The 21,149-nt window shown below is 47.5% G+C and overlaps 1 protein-coding gene across 1 annotated transcript in view; it reads left to right on the top strand.

Moving 5' to 3' along the window:
• TAF4 (TATA-box binding protein associated factor 4) overlaps window positions 1–2,642 on the top strand; it is a 36,545-nt gene extending 33,903 nt beyond the window's left edge. Inside the window, exon 16 of the mRNA XM_063404280.1 lies at window positions 853–2,642. Coding sequence (XP_063260350.1) covers window positions 853–1,020 — 168 coding nt within the window. The 3' untranslated portion in view covers window positions 1,021–2,642. The remainder of the gene's footprint in view (window positions 1–852) is intronic.
• The last annotated feature ends 18,507 nt before the right edge of the window (window positions 2,643–21,149 follow it).

Below are 21,149 nucleotides of genomic sequence, written 5' to 3'. Positions count from 1 at the left end.
AAATTAGAGGGGGAAACGAACGCGTAGCTGAGCCACAGAAATACATCCCGTTCCCAGAAGAATTCATTGTTAGGTGAATCACCTGTCAGCAAAGAGAGATTCCCGGCTGGAAGTGGAGGGAGCAGCCCGGATTCCGGTCCGAGCGCTCCATCTGCCGGGCCCTGCGCGCTGCTGCAGCCGCGCCTGGCCCCGTCCCGCTCCCTCCCCGCCCTTCCGGGCCGCTCGTTTCTTTCCTGCTGCCTTCTCCTTTCTTCTTCTTCTTTTTTCAGTGATAGATATAATAATATGCTGCTTGTTTATCCTGCCGCTTTGGGAAACTCCCAGTGTGTAGCAGAGGGATGAGTGATGCTGAGAGATTGAGAAGCATCCAGAGGTCATCAGAGAATGTGTGACTGTGTCTAGGAAAGTTTCTCCTAAATATAGTCCTGGGCTTGCTTACAGCTGTTGTCACCAGGAGAGCATCCTGCCATGGATCTAGGGGGATCTAGGACATGATTCAAGGCCTCACAGTCCCGGGAATAGGAATCCTCCCCAGCTCCAGGGCTGCCCTTGGCATCTCTGTGCTGGAATTGTGAAGAATCCTGTCCTTTCTGTTTGGTTGTTGGGATTGCCTGCCCTTAGTGCCTTCCTAAAAATACAGGCAGTGCTTTGGGGCTTTTTAATCTGTATTGAATGCCACTGAAAACTTCTGATTGTTCAACTGTTGTTAATAAATCAGAATTAAAAAGGAAATCTCTGATTTGGTAGCATACAGCTTCCAGTCTGTGTACAGTTCTTAGGTGACACGTTCTTGTGAAAAGTTTTGGAGTGCTGTCAGGCATGGACTGATTGACCTGTTCTTGTTCTTTCCAGGGCTCTGGTTCGAGTGCAGCAGTCCCAGGCAGCTCTGGAGTTGGAACAACCAGACAGTTTACGCGACAAAGGATAACGCGGGTGAACCTCAGGGACCTCATATTTTGTTTAGAAAATGAGCGAGAGACAAGCCATTCACTATTGCTATACAAAGCATTCCTTAAGTAAAATGGAAAAGATCAAGGTATTTTTGACGGAGAGACGCCTGAGGACATTTTTTAATATATTTGCAAATGACGCCTTTTTGTAACGAGCGAATGGGATATTGTTTAAAAAACAACCACCTCTTTACATGGAACAGTTTTATATTCCTGTTTATAAATAAACTCTTCAGTATAAGAGAAATACATTTCTGTAACAGTGAGGATACTTACAAGGCCTGTGGATACTATAAAAGGACAATTAAATTTTAACTCATCTCTTGATTGAGTGGCCTTCTTGCCAAACAAGCCATATATAAAGACTGATGGAATCGTTTAGCAAATAACTAGCTACCCTTTGTCAGCCCTGTAGCAGTTTCCACATTAATTGTTCATTTTAGTTCCGTTTTATTCAACTAAATCCATTACATAGGCATATGTCTACAGCGGATGACCTCATTTCATTTAGCTTTTTTTTTAAACAGTCAGTTAGCAAAGCAAACTGATTTTTTTAAAGAATATTTATCTTGCCCCCAAATTCTCAAAATCTAGAGGGATATACAGTTAATTTTAAACATAATCTCAATTTTAATCACATTATTGCTTATTAGAGGCCCTGAAATCCCATAAAGGAGGGTTACTTCTGAATGTTTTAGCAGCATCTGTAAAAATGCATTTTATTTGCTATAGTTTGTAAAGCTGTAAAGTTAAAAAAGGAAAAAAAGGAAAAAAAGAGAAACCTTTTCAGCATAAATATATTTTACTTGCACTGTGTTTTTTAGCTAAAGTGAAAGCTTAGATTAAATAAAATCAAAAGTTGAGAGGAATCATCAAAAGACTGTTTCTCAGTGTGAATCAAGTGTTGAAAAATGGTTGGTGTATTTTGTCAGTAATTGTACATAATTTTTGGCACATAACATAAAAATGGCTATGTAAACTATAATTATTTTGCTAAAAGACTGTATGCAAGCTGTGGGCCTACTTTAAAGATGTCCAGAGCAAAGTCCCTTCTTTGTACCTATTTTTTTATTACAAATATACTAATTGGTTCTTTATATTTTCAGAGGTTATTGTATTAAATTGTCTATTGATAGTACTTTTATGACTGTAAATACTTTGGCTTTCTTTGTGTGAACTCTCATGGTAGAATTTAACTCTCTTGCGTGTAAACTGAATGCTGATCAGTATTTTTATCAACACCTGACAACTGTTACACCCCTTTTATTTTGTCTTTTAGGAAATCCTGTCTTTCCATTTTTTTTTCATGTAAATTTTGCACAGTTATTGTTCATATGTAAATATTTTACTTTCAAAAATGAAGTTTTTAATTGCTATTGTTTTATATAGGATTGAAAGAAAATTAACTCCTTTATTAAAAACAAATTTATCTGTATTTGGTAATGTATTTTTCTCTCTAAATCTTTTCTCCACTTGGATTTATTCTTCTTGGTACAGTAAAAAATGAGTGTACCTGAGGGGATACTGTTTGCTGAAGATGCACTTTGGGGTGCTTTTATACTGTTTTGTTTGTTTTGAATGTATGGATTTCATGAATTTTGGCATTTGATTGTTGTATATATCAGTTGCATCAGCAAACAGTGGGTTTGGTTTGGTTGGTTTTTAAGCAGGGAAAGGTGTCTGAAGCATCTGAAATATTTTTTTGTGTTTGTCTAGTGAAGGTTTAATAAAACAGCCTCTCCTTGAGGGCAGCCTGCTCCCTCAAACACAGCTGAAGTGGTTTCCAGAAGAATCAGGGCATAAAACACACTTCGGAGTACAATTATAAAAGAAAATAATCAGGAACAATTCTCATTATCAATGTGAAAATCCAAGAAGCATCTCTGATCTTCTGTACTGAATATTTAGCTTTTGGGTTGTGTTTTTTTGCATCCCTCCCCTCATGAACCACTTAACCTAATAATTTTGATGGCCTAATCCTGCTAATACATGAATTTGATGATTATTCCTTGCATGCAGACAAATCTGTGTGCAGGCTGCTCCCCAACCCTGCTGTGGAACAGGCACTGGCAGCAGCCCCGTGGGAGATCAGTGAAAAAGAGAATCAGCTCCTGCAGGGCTGTGCTCACCTGACACCGTGTGTGACACTGTTTGTAAACCCCAAACAGTCTGTAAATTAAGTGGAAAGAAATACCTTTGACTTTTGGCCAAAACCCTGTCAGAGCATCCCTTGAATTGCAGCAGGAGCTGGTTGTAATTGTTAATCACCCTCTGGCCAGGCAGTGACTGGGCACAGTGTCTGCAAAGCTGTGGCAGGTAAGTGGGGAAGAAACTGAAAAATTAAAGTTATTACATGGTGTGCTGTACTTTGCTCTCCCTGCTTGGTAGTAGCTTAGAAATATTCTGGAGAGGCCAAGGGAGGAGGGAGAGATCTCCTGTAAGAGGAGAGCTCGTGGTTTTGTTTTAAATAATATTGGTTTTAAGTGCACAGGTAGTCCTTCACTCCATATAATTTTTTCTCAGCTAAAAGAGAAATATTCCTGTTGTTAGTCAGAAAAGCTGGTAGCATCCATCTCCCTCCAGTAGTTCAAATTCCTGGAGTTTTGGACTGGGGAATTGGCGTGTTATTGTCAGTACACTGGCACTTGTGATGAGTTCTCATGGTACAGCAATTGAAGACTTCTGTTCATTTTTTGTTAGTTTGGTATTTTTATGATAAAACTGGTAAATGTTTTTGATGCTGCTCAGAAGTTTGACATTTCAAAGTCACAGCTGAGGAGGGGCAGCATTTCCAGGGCAAGACCTGTATACAACAGCACTCCTCTTGTGTGTTAGAGACTTGTAGAGAGAGAAATTATGATTATTTCCTGCCCCAAAGCTTGTGCAGCTCCAGCAGACACTGAGGGTGAACATGGAAGAGAATTTACTGCCTCTTTCCTTGGGTTGCTGTACCAAGACTGATGCACTTTTGTTGTAAGCACCCCCAGAACTGAAGTTTGCCACAGCTGGGATGTTCTATGTGACTCAGTGAGGGTTTATTGCACCTTAATTTTATCATTTTTTCAGCTCCATGTCAGGGACAGGTTCTTTCTCTCTTCCTGTAAGTCTGTGACTTGTAGATGGCTCTCTACCCTGTTTTACAAAAGTTTGACATCTTTACAGATGTCTCTCTATTTTTTAAACACCTTTGATTGGGTACTGCATAGCTTGTAATGTTGCTGGACTGTTAATGTCATTTTTTTCCCAGCAGAAAAATTGATCAGAACAAGTAGGATAGAATAAGGCACTCTGAATTCAGCCTGTTTTTCTTATTTCACAGCTTTATAATTAAATAGACATGTTTTCAGGAAACCTTTTAATATATAATGAGAGATGCATGCGTGATAAATAACACCAATTTTACAGTAATTAAGATTTTATTGGAGGTTTCCCTGTGATCCAAGACGTTTCCCCACATTACTGAGATTGTCTAAATTACAAATTTAGAAGAACTCCAGTGATAATTTTAACCATTTTCTTAGGTTTACAGCTGTTTTTCCATCTGCAGAGAAGATCCTTGACCGTAGGGGTAAGTGAGGGAGGGTGGCAGCTGGGTTGGGGTGGTGGCACTTTCAGGAGTGACATTGCCCTGCAGTGAGGGAGTGTGGATCCACCTGCCCAGGTGAGTGTGCAGAGCCCTGTGCTTGCGTGTGCAAGGTGGGAGGGTCTCTTCAAAGACTTCAGTGCTTGTGCAAGGATTTTTGCACAGCAGGGCTTTGAGCAAGGACAGGCCAACCTGATGTGCTAAAATGTGCTGTAAAGTGCCAGGAGGAAAAGGTTTAGGTAGTTTGGGTTGATCCCAATCTTTAGATTTTTGGGAATGCCATGCGAGCAGTCCCATGGCAAGGATTGCTCCTCAGTATTTGGGGAGGTTTTTTAGCAAGTGACAATTCCCTGTCACTGGAAGTTGCCAGGCTGATGAATTTGGGAGATGTTTGTTGGAGGGATGAGCAGGGAGGGCAGCACCTTAAGGGCTGCTCTGCCTTTTATTTGCTCAGCACAAAAGCTTCTCCCAGTTAGGATATCCCACAGGATGACATCTGGGGGATTAAAACTGCATTTTTATAGCCCAGATCTCTCCTCCCCTTGCAAATCTGCTGTGGCCAAACCCTGCACTCTCCCCTCTTCCACTGGAGTCCTGGCAATGGTTGTGCCAGAGCTCCTTCATTCTGTGTGGTGTTATTAGCTGCCATAGAGCTGTGAGGGAAAGGGAATACATTCTTTAAAACTTGCTTTTAGGAATTCAGTCATGTGTTCCTGTGTCAGCTGAGAGAAACCTGCCCAGTGCAGATGTGGGAAGGCAAGGGGAGCTCTGGGCACGTTGTGGGGAGGCCTTGTAGCCACTGCCTGATTTTACTTTGTTCTTCCCCTTCAGAAATAACTTTCCTGTGAAACAGTTTATTTTCCTTTTGTTTTCCTGCTCGGCTTATTTACTGTTATTCTCTGGAAGCAGCTGGGTTGCACCCTGGTTGGTTCCCTCCTGGGAGTTTCCCTGTTCCGAAGTCAACAGAGGACTTGTACAAACAACACAAACAGCGTTTGGGCTGTGATATGGTACCATACTGCTGTGAAAGTGTTGAATAAATGCATAACAAATCTGGCTTTTACTGCTCTGTAGAAGTACTGCACAGTTTAACTTGAGCACTTATGTACTTTTTCAATCCAATAACAAAATCAAGTTGCCAAAAGGAAAAAAAAAAAGGTTGTGAGTGCTTTCTAGTTTGCTGTGATGCATTTGGTGCTCTAATTTCGAACAAACACGTTGGAGAGTTGCCCAATTATGGCAGATTGGAATATGAAGAACAATATATCCAATTTCTCAGGAGAGTAACGTGCTGATGTTTAGGCACAGCCTCTTTCAGTGAAAATGAAAATCCTCGTGTTTTGTCACTGTTCAGCTCCTTTGCTCCACTTTGAGAGGGACAAGAGTAAAATCTGGGTAAGTTATAGGTAAGGCCCTTCACCTTGAGGCGGAATTGGTGAGACTGATAATTTCTGTTTGAGAAATAAGAGTTCCTTAAAAATATATATATATTCTCACTTTCCACGCTGATGCACAGCAGTGGTGTGTGGTTGAAGTTGTGGGAGGGTTTCCTTCCTATAGTAGTTTTTGTTTGTCCTTTTCATTCTATTTGCATGGTGCAAATTCCTACTTTTCCTACTTACTCCTACTCAAGTGGTGGGCATATGTTTTGTGTGTTTGCCTATTCTTGATACAGATATTTCGAGGTCTCCATTTAGAGCACAGCTGGTGCTGGTGTAGCTGTGTTCCAGTGGAGGTTGGCACCATTCCCATCCAGCCCTCTCCTCCCCAAACCCAGGGGAGGCCTGTCCCTGCAGCTTGATCCCAGAAAAACTCCCCAAAACTCAGTTTTCTGATGGATAAATGCCCAGGAGCTCATGTGGGCAGGGTGAGGGCAGGAGCTGGCAGCTGGGAAGGAGGAAATGAGAGACCTGGAGAGCCGAGGTGTGAGGCAGTGCTCCGAGCACATTCATCCTCTGGGAATGTGCCTGGGGCTGCCCATACATTTAAGAAATAAATAAATACCCTAAAAATAGCTAAACCTGCTACCTACACAACACAAAGCAGGTCTGTGTGAGCATCCCCATCGCCTTGGCAACAGAAGCAGTCAGGGAGCAGGGAAGGTTGAGTGTGGTGGGTGAGTGTGGTCAGCAGTGGCCGTGGAGTGGATGGGGGCTCAACCCCCCAGTGCCAATGTCACATTCTGGAGGTGGGAAGTGCTGTCTTGGAGGGTTTGTAGGCTTGGGTGGATTCTTCTGTGAGTTTATGAAGTTGCTTTGTGAGCGTGGAGGGAATGTCAGGAGGTTTGGGATCCCCTGGGCTCCTCCTGGCGTGGGCTGCCCCTGCTCCTAGCCCACCTAATTTATGAACAGATATATATATACACATGAAATATGTGTGTCTGTATATATATTTTATATATATTTGTGTATAAATACATGCAAACACTGAGAGAAATTTATAAATTCTACTTTATATGTATGAAAGATGCACATTTTAAAAACACACAAGCAGGGCCAACTCTGTGACCCACCAGCTCTCCTGTATCCCTGACCCTGACAAAAGCTGACTTTGCACAACTGAGGAGTGTAAGTGTCACTCAAAGCTGCTTAAAAGTGTAAAATAGAATAATTTTATAATTGTCCAGCAAGGAGCCTCTTGGATGTTTCATCCTGCACATGGAAACTGCAGGGGGATGCTCCTTCTGAGGATGGGGATGCTAAGGAAAGTTTTCAAGGAAATCTCCTGGGTCTTTTCCTCTTATATCCAGCAAGCACTCTGGTTGTAGAGTATTTCCTGTCTGGATTTGGAAGGGGAGTAGGGTGAGGAAGTGTGAGAAGCTGAGAGAAAAAAAGAAATCAAAGTGTTGACAAAGTAGTTCAACACCCAGCAGGAGTTTAATGGCAGAGAGCCGGGCCAGCGTGCAGCCGGGTGGGGGCGAGGAAAGAGGTCGGTGCTGGGCTCTCCCTGCCCTGGGGGGAGGGAGAAGGCACTAATGACTCCTGGGGAAAATCATAGAAAGAGGTGAGAATCGTGGAGGCAGCTGGCCTTTGTTTTCCCGTGCCTTCACCTGTCAGAGGGGATTAACACCGGTTGCATCCCGTCCGTGCCTCAGCTGAATTCCCGCTGAGGAAGGGCATGGAAAGTCCCGGCTGGGAAACGCTCTGTAATTGTTGTTATTTCATTAGGAAAGAGCCGTATCCGTTTTCTCCCCGCGCAGGGAAAGGCTGGGAGCCCGCACGGGCGGCCGGCTCCCCTCGGCAGGCGGCAGAGGGTGCTGTGAGCCCGGCTACGCTTCGGTCCCGCTGCATCCCCGCTGCATCCCCGCTCCATCCCCGCTCCATCCCCACTCCGGCCCTGCTCTATCCCCGCTCCATCCCCGCTGCATCCCCCCTCCATCCCCTCTCCATCCCCGCTCCGGCACCGCTCTGGTCCCGCTCCATCTCACAGGATGGTGTGGCTTCCCAGCTGTCTGCATCCAGCCAGGATCCCTGTGGCACTCGGCCCTAAATCCCAGTTAATCTGTGTTGAGCTGTGCATCAGAGACATTTCCCTCCCCTCATCCATCAGAGAGGAATGCAATGATGGAGATAGACCAGTGCAGGGCCAGGCTGTGGGGACAGCAGTTGGAGTGACCCTGCTTGCATCCCATCCATCCCTCCCTCCCTCCCTCCCTCCATCCATTCCCTCCATCCATCCCCTCCATCCATCCATCCATCCATCCATCCATGCATCCATCCATCCATCCATGCATCCATCCATCCATCCATGCATCCATCCATCCATCCATCCATCCATCCATCCATCCATCCATCCATCCATCCATTCCCTCCATCCATCCACTCATGCTGCTGGCAGCAATCAGAGGGTTGAATCTGCCCCTTTTTCCATCTCCCTGGATGCCCAAGTCACTGTAAACCTCCAAGGTGCTCCCAAAGCCACTCTCTAATGTCACCCCGTGGCTCAGGGGCTGGCTTGGTGCTGGCTGCTGCATGGATTCCAGCTCAAACCACCCCACGGGCAGCACGGTGCCAGGGAATCGCTCTTTTCTAGGTCGCTAAGTCCTTTGCTCTTTAATTCTTTGCCTCCTGAACACCCCCAAGGTATGTTATAATCACCCCAAAATGCAGCCACTAATTGTTTGGTGTCCCCGTGGGGGAGGAAGAGCAGAGTCACATTAAATCACAATAATCAAGAGCTCCTGTAACAAATGAACTCGAACCCACTTGACAGGAGGAAGCAGCGGTGCTGCCACGAAGGGCCGCGTTTGGTCGTAATCTTATTTGTAATCTAATCAATATGTTTACTGAAGGAGAGAATATCATCAAGTATTACTTTAAGACACTTAGGGGATGTGACACCGTTCACAACTCATATGTAAACAGGTTTGTTGGCTGTGTTTGCTCGGAGGGAGAACGTGCTGTGTTCTAGGGGCTGTGAGGGGAGCAGGGGGATCCTGTCTGCTCGGGGGGTCAGGGGTGGGCTGTGCCTGAGCCCCTGCTCAGCTCCCCATCCCACCATGCCCATGGCAGTGCCATCCATCCATCCCTCCATCCATCCATCCATCCATCCATCCATCCATCCATCCATCCATCCATCCATCCATCCATCCATCCCTCCATCCATCCATCCATCCCTCCATCCCTCCATTCATCCATCCCTCCATCCATCCATCCATCCATCCATCCATCCATCCATCCATCCATCCATCCATCCATCCATCCATCCATCCATCCATCCACTCATGCTGCTCACCCATGGCAGTGCCATCCATCCATCCATCCATCCATCCCTCCATCCATCCATCCATCCATCCCTCCATCCCTCCATCCATCCATCCATCCATCCATCCATCCATCCATCCATCCATCCATCCATCCATCCATCCATCCATCCATCCATCCCTCCATTCATCCATCCCTCCATCCATCCATCCATCCATCCCTCCATCCATCCATCCATCCATCCCTCCATCCATCCATCCATCCATCCATCCATCCATCCATCCATCCATCCATCCATCCATCCATCCATCCATCCATCCATCCATCCATCCATCCACTCATGCTGCTCACCCATGGCAGTGCCCAGGCCCTTTCCCAGCCTTGTGGGCAGGCAGTTCCCTCCAATCCTCTCTGGCTGATGGTGAACCCTACCCTGCACCAAGCCCAGCTGTCCTGTCAATGTGAGACTTTATTTTAGTGTGTGAGCCTTCAGGAAAGTTTGGAGGTTTTATTAAAAACTTACCACATAACACCCATAACAAATAATTAGGCTCTAAGGCACCCAGTGGAGGAATTACCCCTTACCCCAGGCAGCTAGAAGGTGCCTTTTTTCCTGAAACATGAGGGTTATACATATAAAAGTGTATATAATGTTTCCCTTATAAAATTTTTATCCTGTCTAATGCATCCCAAAGCTCTTTAAAAAACTGAAAGCAGAAAGTCTGGAGGTTTGGCTGCAGCTCTGGGGAAAAGGAGGGCTGTTTAGGTGAAGACTGAGAGTGAGGAGGGACACTGTGCCCCAAGAGGGCAAAAATGTCATCAAAGACAGGCAGGATGGGACCAATCCCATGTGTCTTGGACAGATCTGCCAAGATCCTGAAGTGTCTTTAGGGGTCCAGAGCCCATGGCATGACACAGACATGCCCACAGCTCACTGATGAAAAAACACATTACCTGTGAGTTAAACTGACTGGGAAGCTGGCAGAAAAATAAAAAATGAGAGGAAAAATAAATGCTGCCTGTTCAATTACTCAAATTAAGATTTATTTGAAAGCTGTGTTTGCAGAAAACAACTGCCTTCCCCTTTATTTTTTTAAAGTGTTTGGGTTAGGGTAAGGCTTAGGGTTAGGCTTGAAAGAGCCAAAGAACCTAGAGCTCCAGGAACACTGGTGCTGGAAAAATGAGTAAATGTGGCACTTCACGACATGGTTTAGTGAGCAAGGTGGTGTTTGGTTGGAGTTGATGGTGTTGGAGGTATTTTCCAAGTTTAATGATTCTGTGGTTCTGTGAATGCATCTGCTGCTGCTCTGTGTGGAGCTGGCACAGGGCTCCTGAGGTGGCTTTTTGTGGGGTTTTCGTTATGTTTTTCTTGGAAGCAGCATGGTTTTTTTTGAATAACATAAAGAGTGATTTAAAATAGAGCCCACTCATCATAGATGACAGGGTAGCTACAAAATCCAGGGTTTCAGGAGAGAAACGCCAGCACAACAGCCTGAAGGCACTTGGAGGAGCTGATGGATGAAGGGTGGGAGGCTGTGCTGGGGCTGGTGCCTGGCACCAATCCGGGCTGGGATGCTGCTGCCCCTGCCAGGGAGTGGGGACAGAGGGCTGGGGATGGCATTTCTGGCACAGCAAAGTGAGTCCAAATGCCTTTGGCTGCCTTTGGTGTGTGGGATGTGGACTTGGGGGCAGAGGAGAAGCACCAGGGGCGGGTGGTTTTCTACCAAAGCCTTGTAGGGATGTGCTCCAGGGCTGATGCCCCAGCCAGGGCACCCCCTGCCAGCTGCCATCTCTCCACAAAAGTAAATGCTTTGGCTCATCCCCCTGCACATTTGGCTGCTGTTGCTGCCTGAGCCATCGGGTGCAAGCCTGGGGGTGCTGCTCCCTTAATTTAAGGATATTGGAGGGGAAAATGCAGGAGAGACGTGCTGTTGCAGGGATGTTTTTCCAGTCAGAGGCAGGTGGTTCATGCCCCCATGCTGGCTCAGACGTGCCCCACTCCCTTCAGGCTGAGAATACCCTGAGAAGGGGTCCCTACAACCCTGAGGAACCCGTGAGGAGCCGCTGGCATCCCCCGTGAGGCAGAGCTCGGAGCTTGTCTTCCTGCTGCCTGCAAGCAGGGAGCAGTGTCCCCACGCTGCTTTCTCTGCAAACCTTTGCCTGGTGTGTGGTGAAGCTTCCCCATCAGAAACGCTGTCTCTGGGTGCTCTGACCACTGTCCCTCTGTCCCTCTGTCCCTCTGTCCCTCTGTCCCACTGTCCCACTGTCCCTCTGTCCCTCTGTCCCTCTGTCCCTGCCCATCCCCACAGCACAGATGTTCTGCTGCTCCCACACCCATAGACTGTGAGGAATCCCCCCAGGTCCAGAGAGTTCCCCTGTGCAGGGAGAGGGCTTTGCCTTCATTCTGTTATTATCAGATAAACTGAGCCACACTGAGATAAATCCTGCAGATATTACAGCCCGTTTGTGCCTGAAAAAAAAAGATGTGTGTGGATGTTAACATTGCCAGTTGTCACCATGCTATGAGGGATGTTGTGGAAATAGAAATGGGGAAAATATAATAGATACTTCAGATTTGCAGCCTTAATAGCTTTACAGCACATCTAATTATTATATATCTATCACATCAATATACTGCAGCACTTGTGGTATTTTTATTTAGCTCCATCTGGTGTATGATAACACGCTTCTGGTACCAAACAAGCATGAATTGGAAAGGAATTTAATACATAGTTCTGCAGAAAAGTCCCTTAAAACACAGCCCAAACCAAGCACGTGTCATGCAAAACCCACACTGCAGTTTGGACAGAGAAAGCACTTCTGGGTGAAAAGGAGGGATGTGAACAATTAAAAAATATACACCCAGGCAGACGCTCTGCCCCAGGTTTGCTGCCTGTAGCCTGCAAATCTGACGTTGATGCTGTGTTTGCCCATCTCCTAGCATTTAGTGTGGGCTCCTGGGAACAGAGGTGTGGGATGGTTCCAGGTTTTCTTTAGCTTTGAGAGAGATACAGGGGTGAAAATGACAGGCACAGGAGCACTGGAGTCTGAGAGATGAGAGGGGAAGGGGGCCAGCAAAACACCCTGTGGACATGGGAAAGGTGGGAATGAGAAATACTGAGCCCTGCTCGCTGAGGGCTCCTTCACCAACACAGTCTGACTTCCTCAGCTGTGTGGAAATCACTTTATGGCAAAACCAACAAATTAAATTCCCTGCTTGCTTTCCCCTCTGTTCCCCAAGCAAGGGGCAGCACTGAGTGGATGTGCCAGACATTGTGGCCCCGTTAACTGCAGATGGAATAACACTGAGGGACACATATAAGAGGGAGGAAAGGGGCTTTGTGAGGGGAAAAATCCATTCCCCAGCTGTGTGATGTGAAGGAGATGATGCATATGCTGCCAGCATGCCTTGCTGGGGAAACCACCTGCAAACCCCTGGGACACACCAGTGCTGAAATCCTCCTTCCTCCTGCTCTTGCAGATTCACCTTTGCTCTCCCAGATGAGCCCTAGAAAATGTAATTGCATTGAACAGCTCCAGTAATGAGCTCCTGGTCTGCAGACAATCAGTTTATACTAGGCTGGCCATGAGTAGGTGTTAAAAACCTGGCTCCACCTGGCCCCAGGTGTCCTCAGGGGGTGTTGGCACCGTGCACTGACTCTCCAAGCTCTGCTGCAGTGGAAGCACTGAGGGAATGGGGCTGGAGGAGCCACGGGAGGCTTCCAGGGGCTGCTGGTGACACAAGGGAAGGATGGAGGGGATACAGACAGGTGAGTGATGACCTCCCCACTTGGGTATCTGTGAGTTCAAGTGGAATTTTCCAAGGAAATCTCCCTCTGCCTCACTGGCAGCACACCAGTGTCTGCAAAGACCCCAGCTTTGAGGCTGGGGAGGACAATCACAAGCTTCTGTATAAAATAGACCTGCAGCTCCCTGCAGCTGGTCCTGCACTGGAGGCAGAGATGTGCCTGACTAACCTGTCCCACAGCAGATGACAGGGGAGCTGTGCTGTATTTACTGCTGGATTACTTTTAATCATATGTTTTCCTCCAAACAAAGAATTGCCAACTCGGTACTTAGAGATGAATGCATTTTATTTATCATCTCCAGGCAGGCACTGCTTCCTATTAACGTTTTCCACACTTTACAGCCTAATTAAGGTCATCCCACCAGCAGAACGCTGCTGTGTGTGTTTTAAACTACTGTACCTAATTATTTCTTTTAAACCTTACATGGAGTAGCCTGTGCCTGATCAGCAGGTCCCTGCTGCAGGCTGGAGGCTCAGCACTGGCTCCCTCCTGCTCCTGGGCAGGAGTCAGCACGTGTGGGGACATTGCACATGGTCTCTGATGCTTTTTTTTGTTGTGTGTGTGTGTTTAAAGATTTTTTTGTTTGTTTAAAGATTTGTTTTGTTTTAAGATTTGGAAGCTCAAAAAAAGCCCTGAGAAGTGCTTGACACTGACACAGACTTCCAGCATGAGCAGCACCAGGGCTTCTTGCTGTGGTGTGACCTCTGAGCAGTGGGAAAATCTCACCTGAGCCCAGTGCAGACACACCTGAGCTATGGAGCATCTCCTGCAGTTTCCTTTGGTGCCATCCCCATGCTCTCAGCACTGGTATCTCTGAGCTTGGCTCGGTGTCACATCTGATTTCACTGCAAATAACCTCAAAATTCTTTGAAAGGCACGGCTTCCCCTAAACAGATTGTGGGACCTGCACCTACCTCCTTGCTACCTTTAAATCAAACTTCTCTGAATATATTACACTGCAGAGCCATATGTTCAGTGCCACTTCCCTCAGTGTGTCATGTAATTCATTGGCTATGGGCTGCCCAAGATATATGGATGTTGCCAAAAATAGGGAATGCTGGACCAACCCTGCTTCCTCTTCAGCACAAACGTGCTTTCAGCTGGCTGGGGGAGAGGGCAGCTGGGAGTGGGCTTGAGGTGTGACTGCACAGGAGAAAGTCCCTTAAATTTTGTTCTGCAGACCCCATCCTGTGAATGCTGTGAGAACAATCCTTCAGCCCTGTCCCACTCAGGATTTTTCATGGCTTTCAGTCTGCATTTCCACGTAACACTCTGCTGGATAGAGAAATTGGAGTGTGTTGAGCAAAAGGCATCAAGAGCATCAATAAATTTTTGCTGCCATGGGGGGACAAATGTGCTCCATCCACATCTGAAGAGAATGGGATCTGCTAAAGCACTGGCAGGTTCCATCTTCATCAATATGAACAACTCAATGAGATCATCAGTCCCCTGTCCCCATGGTGTGTCCTGGTGTCCCCATCCTGGGATGGGCATGGAGCAGCTTGGGTCAGAAGGAGCTTTAGAGGTGAGGCTCTCCCAGGTTCTGTTCCACAGCCTCTTTTTGCATTTTTGGCTGGGGCTGCTGGTCCATTTGGGGATGCTCAGGGTCTGAGGGGGTGCCAGACCCCAGGATGGCCCTGGGAGCTGCCTGGCTCTGTGCCCAGCCCCGTGCCCAGCCCCAGCTCAGAGCTGGCAGGGCACTGCCAGCCCTGCTGGATGGGCACTGCTGAGTGCAATTACAGCTCTGGAATGCACTTTCCTGTGAATCCCTTCCAGGACCAGCTAATATATGCTCTGATATTGGCACTGCTCTCGCTAATATTCCTGCCAGCGAATTCTCTGCTCTGCTTGAATATTCATGGGAAGTGAATGTGAGGAGAGGAACAGCCTAAATGAGGTGAGCACGGTTAAAAATTCAGCTTCCAAATTCAGTGGCTATTTCTTGCGGTACTCACCCAAGCGTTAGCTCCCATACTATTAATTTCAGTCTGTGTTTCAGACTTCTGAGCAAATTTTCTGTGTTTTTCCCTCACTGGATCTGCAAACTCTTCCCTCCCTTGAGATCAGTAGCTTTGTAAAAAACAGCAACTCTCCTTGATGAACTTTGCAGTCAAAGCATTTGTTTTCCCTGACTTTTATTTAAATTATTCTGCCTTCACCTCCCCGTGCATGGTTCAGAGCCTGTGGTGGCTCTGTGCTGGGATTGAAATGATTCTTGCTTAGGCAAACTCTCATTTGGACTTGTCAAAGGAGTTTGGTGTGCTTGTAATTAAGTGCCTCTCACACCTTCTTTAACCTCACTTACAGGGAGTCGAAGCGTTAGAAAAGCCTGCAAGAGGCAGGAAAGGCTCATTTGCACCTTGAAATGCCAATGTTTTGGGAGATCAGCGCTGTCTGTACGGAACAAAACTATAAGCAACTTTCAAGTGCTTTTTTTAATGCAATGTCTCCTTTGCATATTGGATTCGTGTCTGATTATATGGTGAGTGAGGTGGGAGATAATAGGAAAGCGGCTCTAAAGCATTAACTCCTCCACAGTGCCCTGGCTCCAGCACAGCTCAGCTCTGCTTCCTTGTGCTTCCTCCCTCCTAAATATAATCACAGCCCCCCGGATGAGGGGAAGGGAACGCTGCTGTTACAAAGCTGAGCGTAGGAAGTTCAGACTGTATCAGAATTAGGGTAATTAGTGTTTGCATTAGGCTGTTTCTCAGCCACACAACCGGTTCTGTGGCAGGGAGGGCTGCTCTCCTCCTTCTCTCAGGAGGTGACACCAAGGCAGGGTCACCACCTGACCTTGTCCTGCTCTCCTTTTCAGCTCTGAAGCATCCCACATCCCTGTCCCTGTTGTGCTGGAATGCAGCAATTCCAAGTTCTGCCCAGCTGCCTCTCTGCTCACTGCACTGCCGGGGTCGGCAGGACCAGCTACCTTGGTAAAAGCTGTGAAATTTCCAATTAGACTGGAAAAAAATGTAGATAAGCGTGTAATTCTCAGTCCAAATTAAATCAAGCGTCCAAGCACGCTCTTCCCTCGCTGCTGTGCTTCATCCACCACCACCATCTCCCCTCTGCATCCTTTAGCACTGCACATTTCTCTTTTTAATTGGTGGCAGACTTTATCCTCGGAGTTTAAACTTTGCCAGTGGGTGGAAGGAAGGGGCTGTCTTCTTTACTTGATTTAAGGAAAGGCTTTGCTGCTGTGAGGATCTAATGCACAAGGTTTGGGGGTTTCACATCCACTCTCATGGCTGTGTCAGACTGGCCTGATGCAGCAGAGGAAAGCAGGAGCTTGGTTTGAGATCCAGGGAGGGAACCTGGCTCGTTGGAGAGGCTCTGCCATAGGGTTTGCTTTAGAAACGTGTTGACACTGCTGAACACGGAAAACCAAGGGAATACTAATGGTCCATTTATTAAAGATCTCAAAGTCCATTTAGGATCCCACAGAGAACCTGAGTAAATTAGAGTTCAGGAGGCAAACTGGTGCTGTTGAATGTGCAATGCTGAATTTGTGTGTCCTGCCTGCTCCAGTGGGGGACACCCTCCACTGACAGGTGCCACCAGGAGGGGCAGATCCCACTTTCCTGTGCCACCAACAGCTCCCAGACAAAGCCCAGGACATGCTGGGCATGACACAAATTGGAAAATGTGTTGCAAAAATAAAAAAATGATGCATCAGGCCATGGCTTGCCTCACTGCAGCAGTGTTTTGGGTGCTTGGAGGTGGCATTTATAGAGGTAGACACTGAAATTGTCCTCAGTCAGGGCAGAGTGATCCTGTCCTTCCCACCCAGAGTGACCTTTCCCAAGGCTTTCTGATGCTTCCACCTTTCAACATTTAGCAAACAAAATTCAACACAGACCCTTTTTAATTTACTTCTATCCCCATATAAAACTGTGAAAAATGTCCAGATCACAGGGATGGCCAGGGAGCCTGGTCCACCCCAGCTCTGTCGCTCTCCCAGTCGCTTTTCCAGAGAAATACTGATCAATTATTTTTCTGTCTATGCAGCAATTACTCCTAATTGCTGTCTGCATTGTGTGCCTTCTGGTTTGGAGCATGTTTAATGGGAGATTTGTGCTCATCTTGAAAGGATGCTGGCTTTAATGATCAGGGAGAGCGTCAGTGAGCTGGAAGTTCACAAAGCACTGCCCTTATTTCTGATTTCCAGTGTGAACTCACATCTGCAGCTCCTGCAATTTAATACTGAGGGGAACCCAGAGCTGGGCAGAGAGGTTTCAGGGTGGGTGGTGGTTCAGTTGTACCAGGGCAGGTGGGAGGCCAGGCAAACACAAAAATCATGGACTCATAGAATTATTATGGCTTGAAAAGACCCCCAAGCCCAACCTCTGAGTGGACACCCCCAGGCCCACTAAACCATGTCATGAAGTGAATGCTGATGTCTACAGCAAGGACTGGGCAGGAGCTGGACTCCATCCCTGTGGGTCCTTTCCAACTCAGCTTATTCTGTGATTCTCTGAGCCCTGCACTCCACCACAAGCACAGGACATCAGCAGCTCCTCCACTGGCTGCAGAGCCTTGGCTTTGCCTCAGCATTTATGTAACAGCAGGAGAAACACAGATCCTCTGAGAATGTGTCCTGTGCCCAAAAAAGTTCATTTTGAGCCAGGTGGGAGCAAGGTCACAGTGTCCCAAGGGGGCTTTGGCAATGAGAACCAGTGTCCTGTTGGGATAGGACATCCCTGTCCCAGGACACCCTGCCCAGCAGGGATGGCTGTGGGTCACGGCTGGGGCAGGATCCTGATGGGTGCCTCTGTGGGCTCCACAGGCAACACAGAACAGATGAAATGGGATCAGCCAGGCACTCTGGAGGCAAAGCCTTGTGATGGAGGCACAGAGCTCCTCAGCTCAGGGCTGAGCTTTCTGCTGCAGGGAGCTGGAGGAGAACTCACCTCTATGAGCCACTGCTTCTCCCAGCTGTGGGTCTGCTCTGCTGGATTTGGACATGGAGCTCTGGGCAGTGATGCCTGTGGTGGGGCAGTGAGAGGCTGGGGAGGGCTAGAGACAGGGACTGGTGCTCTCACCCATGTGCCAAAGGGACACTCCTGCAGCCTCACACCCTGATTTTGTTCTGTAACTCCAGGGGAATGGGAATGATTGCCTGTGATTAGATGGGTTTGGGGGGAAAGCTTTGATCCTGTCAGCAGAGACAGGAGAAAGATGGAAAGAGAATTGGGTGCAAAGAAAGGAGAGGGGAGGAGGGAAACACCATCAAGATGGTCCTGACAGACAGGGAGGAGGTGAGGGATGTGGCAGGAGATGTTTCCCAACACTGCTCAAATAGGCAGGGGGAGGACAGGAGCTCAGGCTCCTTCTGGGGGAGAGCTTTCTCTTAAACCTCAGCTGTGATTTCCATTGGTACTGTCAGATCAGCCCAGAACCTTGGCAGGAAGGGCAGTTTGACATCAATTACTGCAGCCCTGTCTCTCCCTGGTCTGGCAGCAACCCGGGGAGTGCACTTTGGAGACAGATGTGTTTGACTCACAGACGTGCTGCAGAGCAGAGTATGAGGCAGTACACTGAATTTGGTGCTGCTCTGGCTGTTTTAGTGGGAACCAAGACCCTGAACAAGCTGGATGCAATGGCCTCAGTGGGCAGTGCACTGCCCAAACCCCTCTTTGTGAGGCAGAGATCCACACAGCCACAGGGAGCTCTGGAAGTCTGGCAGCACTCAGGACGTGGGGACAGAACAGGCAGGCTCCATCTCAGAGCCTCTTGCCTTGAGCTTTATCAAACCAGCCCAAAAAGCAGTGCCAAGTAGCTCTGGGTGTGCAATTCCCCCAGGAGCTGAAGGAAAAACAAACCCAGTGCAAGGCAGGCAGTATCAGCCCTCCCTCTTGACCTTCCTCTCCTTGCTGGGAGTGCCGTGTGTGGGTCTCACCTGCACCTTCCCCCAGCACAAATCTTGGGGTTGTCCTGCAGCTGCCACCTCCCCACCTCCCTCTTGGCCCCTCCACCCATGGCAGATCCCAGAGGATGAAACAAAACTTGTCTGCATCAGATCTTTGTGTAAACACAGCCCTGACACCCCCACAGTTTAATACAGCGCTTCCTATTCTCTGTTGGAGGTTCCGTAGTGGAGGCTTCTAAAAAAGGGAGAATTCCTGGCATTATTTACAGTTAAAAAGATTGGGTTTGACACATTTATGGCTGAGACAGTAAATATGACTTATGGCAAATCAATCCACTGCATTTGGCTGTGACATTGGTGCTGCCAGGGATTTGATTGGGGATTGATGGGTTTATTTGCCAGAGGGTTGGGAGATGCCGTCGGTGTCACGGCTGTCCAGGGGCCAGGCTGGAAATTCGGGGTTCTTGCAGCATGCTGAGAGCTCAGCCCACCCTGCCATGCCTTTCCTGCTCTTCCCAAACCCAGGAATCACCACCTGGGGCTGTGATGAGCCTGATCCCATCTCTCTGTGCTGAGCTGGCATTTTCACAGCTTTGCCAAACTTTCGGGTTTGTTTTCCATCCCTCCCCCTTTTCCTTAGAGTCCATTTGGATCTCTGAAAACAGAGATGTTGAAAACTGAATTTATGCTACAAGGAGAAGTAGTAGATAAAGTTGGGGGTGGGGTGAGGAGGGGGGAGCTCGAAAGGCAGCTTTTTTATTTTTTTAAAACTTTTTCGCTGATGGCAAGTGGTAAGCATGTTTTATTTATGTATTCTGAGATCCGCCAACGTTATGTTTTTCTCCTGACTGATGCCTTGGCTGCAATGACAGCTTACACTGAGCAGGCTGTGCACGAGCCTTATTTACCCTCCACAGACACCTCCCTGAGACTGTCAGTGAATTATTCTGCACCTTGAGCTGCTCCTCAGTTAATGCAATGCAAATTTGGCTCCTTTGTTAAAAAGTTTTGGTGTTTTTTTTTTTTTTTCCCAAATGTGCAGATTAGTTTTTTCACTGAAAAAAGGTCTGGAGGCTTTTTTGAGATGGTAAAAATAAGGCATTACAAAATTTTAGTGAACTCTACCTTCCACCTGCCTTGCTGTTCCCTGACTATGGTGAGGTGGTGCTTGTGTGAAAGCTAAAGGATGGTGATTCCTTTCTCCCTCCTCTTGCTGCTGGAGGAGTGATGGGTTCTGCCTGTGAGAGCTGCTTTGTGCATTCCCTGTTCTCCTTTCCCATTACATTTGTGAAAACCCATCTGTCTGCTCGTCCCCAAAACTCTTCTTGGAGTGGCCAAACCCAGATCTGAGCAAAGATCGAGGCGTAAAATCGGAGAAGAATTAGAGGATGCTCACTGCAGGCTGCCAGGCTCTGCAGGAGATGCTCACTCCATGTGTCCACGAGCACATGTGTGTGTTCAGGAGAAACTTTTACCACCAAGACAGCTCCTGCCAGGGCTGTTTTGCTTGTCCCAGGCAGCTCTTCCTGACCAAGCAGGGCTTCGGCCCTGCCTCGATCCCAACTGGGGAAAGACTTTGGCAAAATCATCACTGAACGAGGGTTTGAGCAGCCTGTGGGATGGAAGGCATCCAGGATTGTGCTTTTCCAAGGTAACAGCTGAAGGAAAGAGAAAAAAAAAAAGAAAAAGAAAAAGTAAGACTGAGCTTTTGTTAAGTAATTAAAGAATTCCGGGTTGCTGGAAAGCCTCAGGGCTGTGCTTCCGTGGCTGATCGGAGTCTTTGTTTGCACAAGGCTGGTAAACAATTTGCAGTTCTTGGCAATAACCTGAATTATGTCCTACCATAAAAAAAGAAGGAAGAAGAAGTTGAAAACACTGGGGTTTATATCATTATTTCAAGGCAGAGAGGGGAAGGAGGGAGGGACTTCTGATGGGCTGGCGTTCCCTGAGGTCTGTGTGGAGATGCCCCCACTTCTCTAGCTCCATCCATGGGATGCTTTTGGTAAATAAATGAAGTTCAGCAAGAGCAGAGAGCCCAGGATTGCTCAGCACAGGACTTCCTTCCTCCAGACTGGGCTTAGCCACTGATTTAGGCAGGGGGCTCACTGCACAGAGCATTAATATGCTCCCTATGTACCCTGGCTGTGCTCACAGCCAGGAGATTTGCATGTGAAATCTGCTCCTGGAGCCTCTACACCCACATCCTTAATTAAGCAATGCCCCACGTTTCTGCTCTCT

The sequence above is a fragment of the Prinia subflava genome, chromosome 8 (assembly GCF_021018805.1).
Source record: "Prinia subflava isolate CZ2003 ecotype Zambia chromosome 8, Cam_Psub_1.2, whole genome shotgun sequence".
Lineage (NCBI taxonomy): Eukaryota > Metazoa > Chordata > Aves > Passeriformes > Cisticolidae > Prinia > Prinia subflava.
The sequence above is the reverse complement of the archived record's forward strand: the minus strand, read 5'-3'. Positions and strand labels throughout refer to the sequence as shown.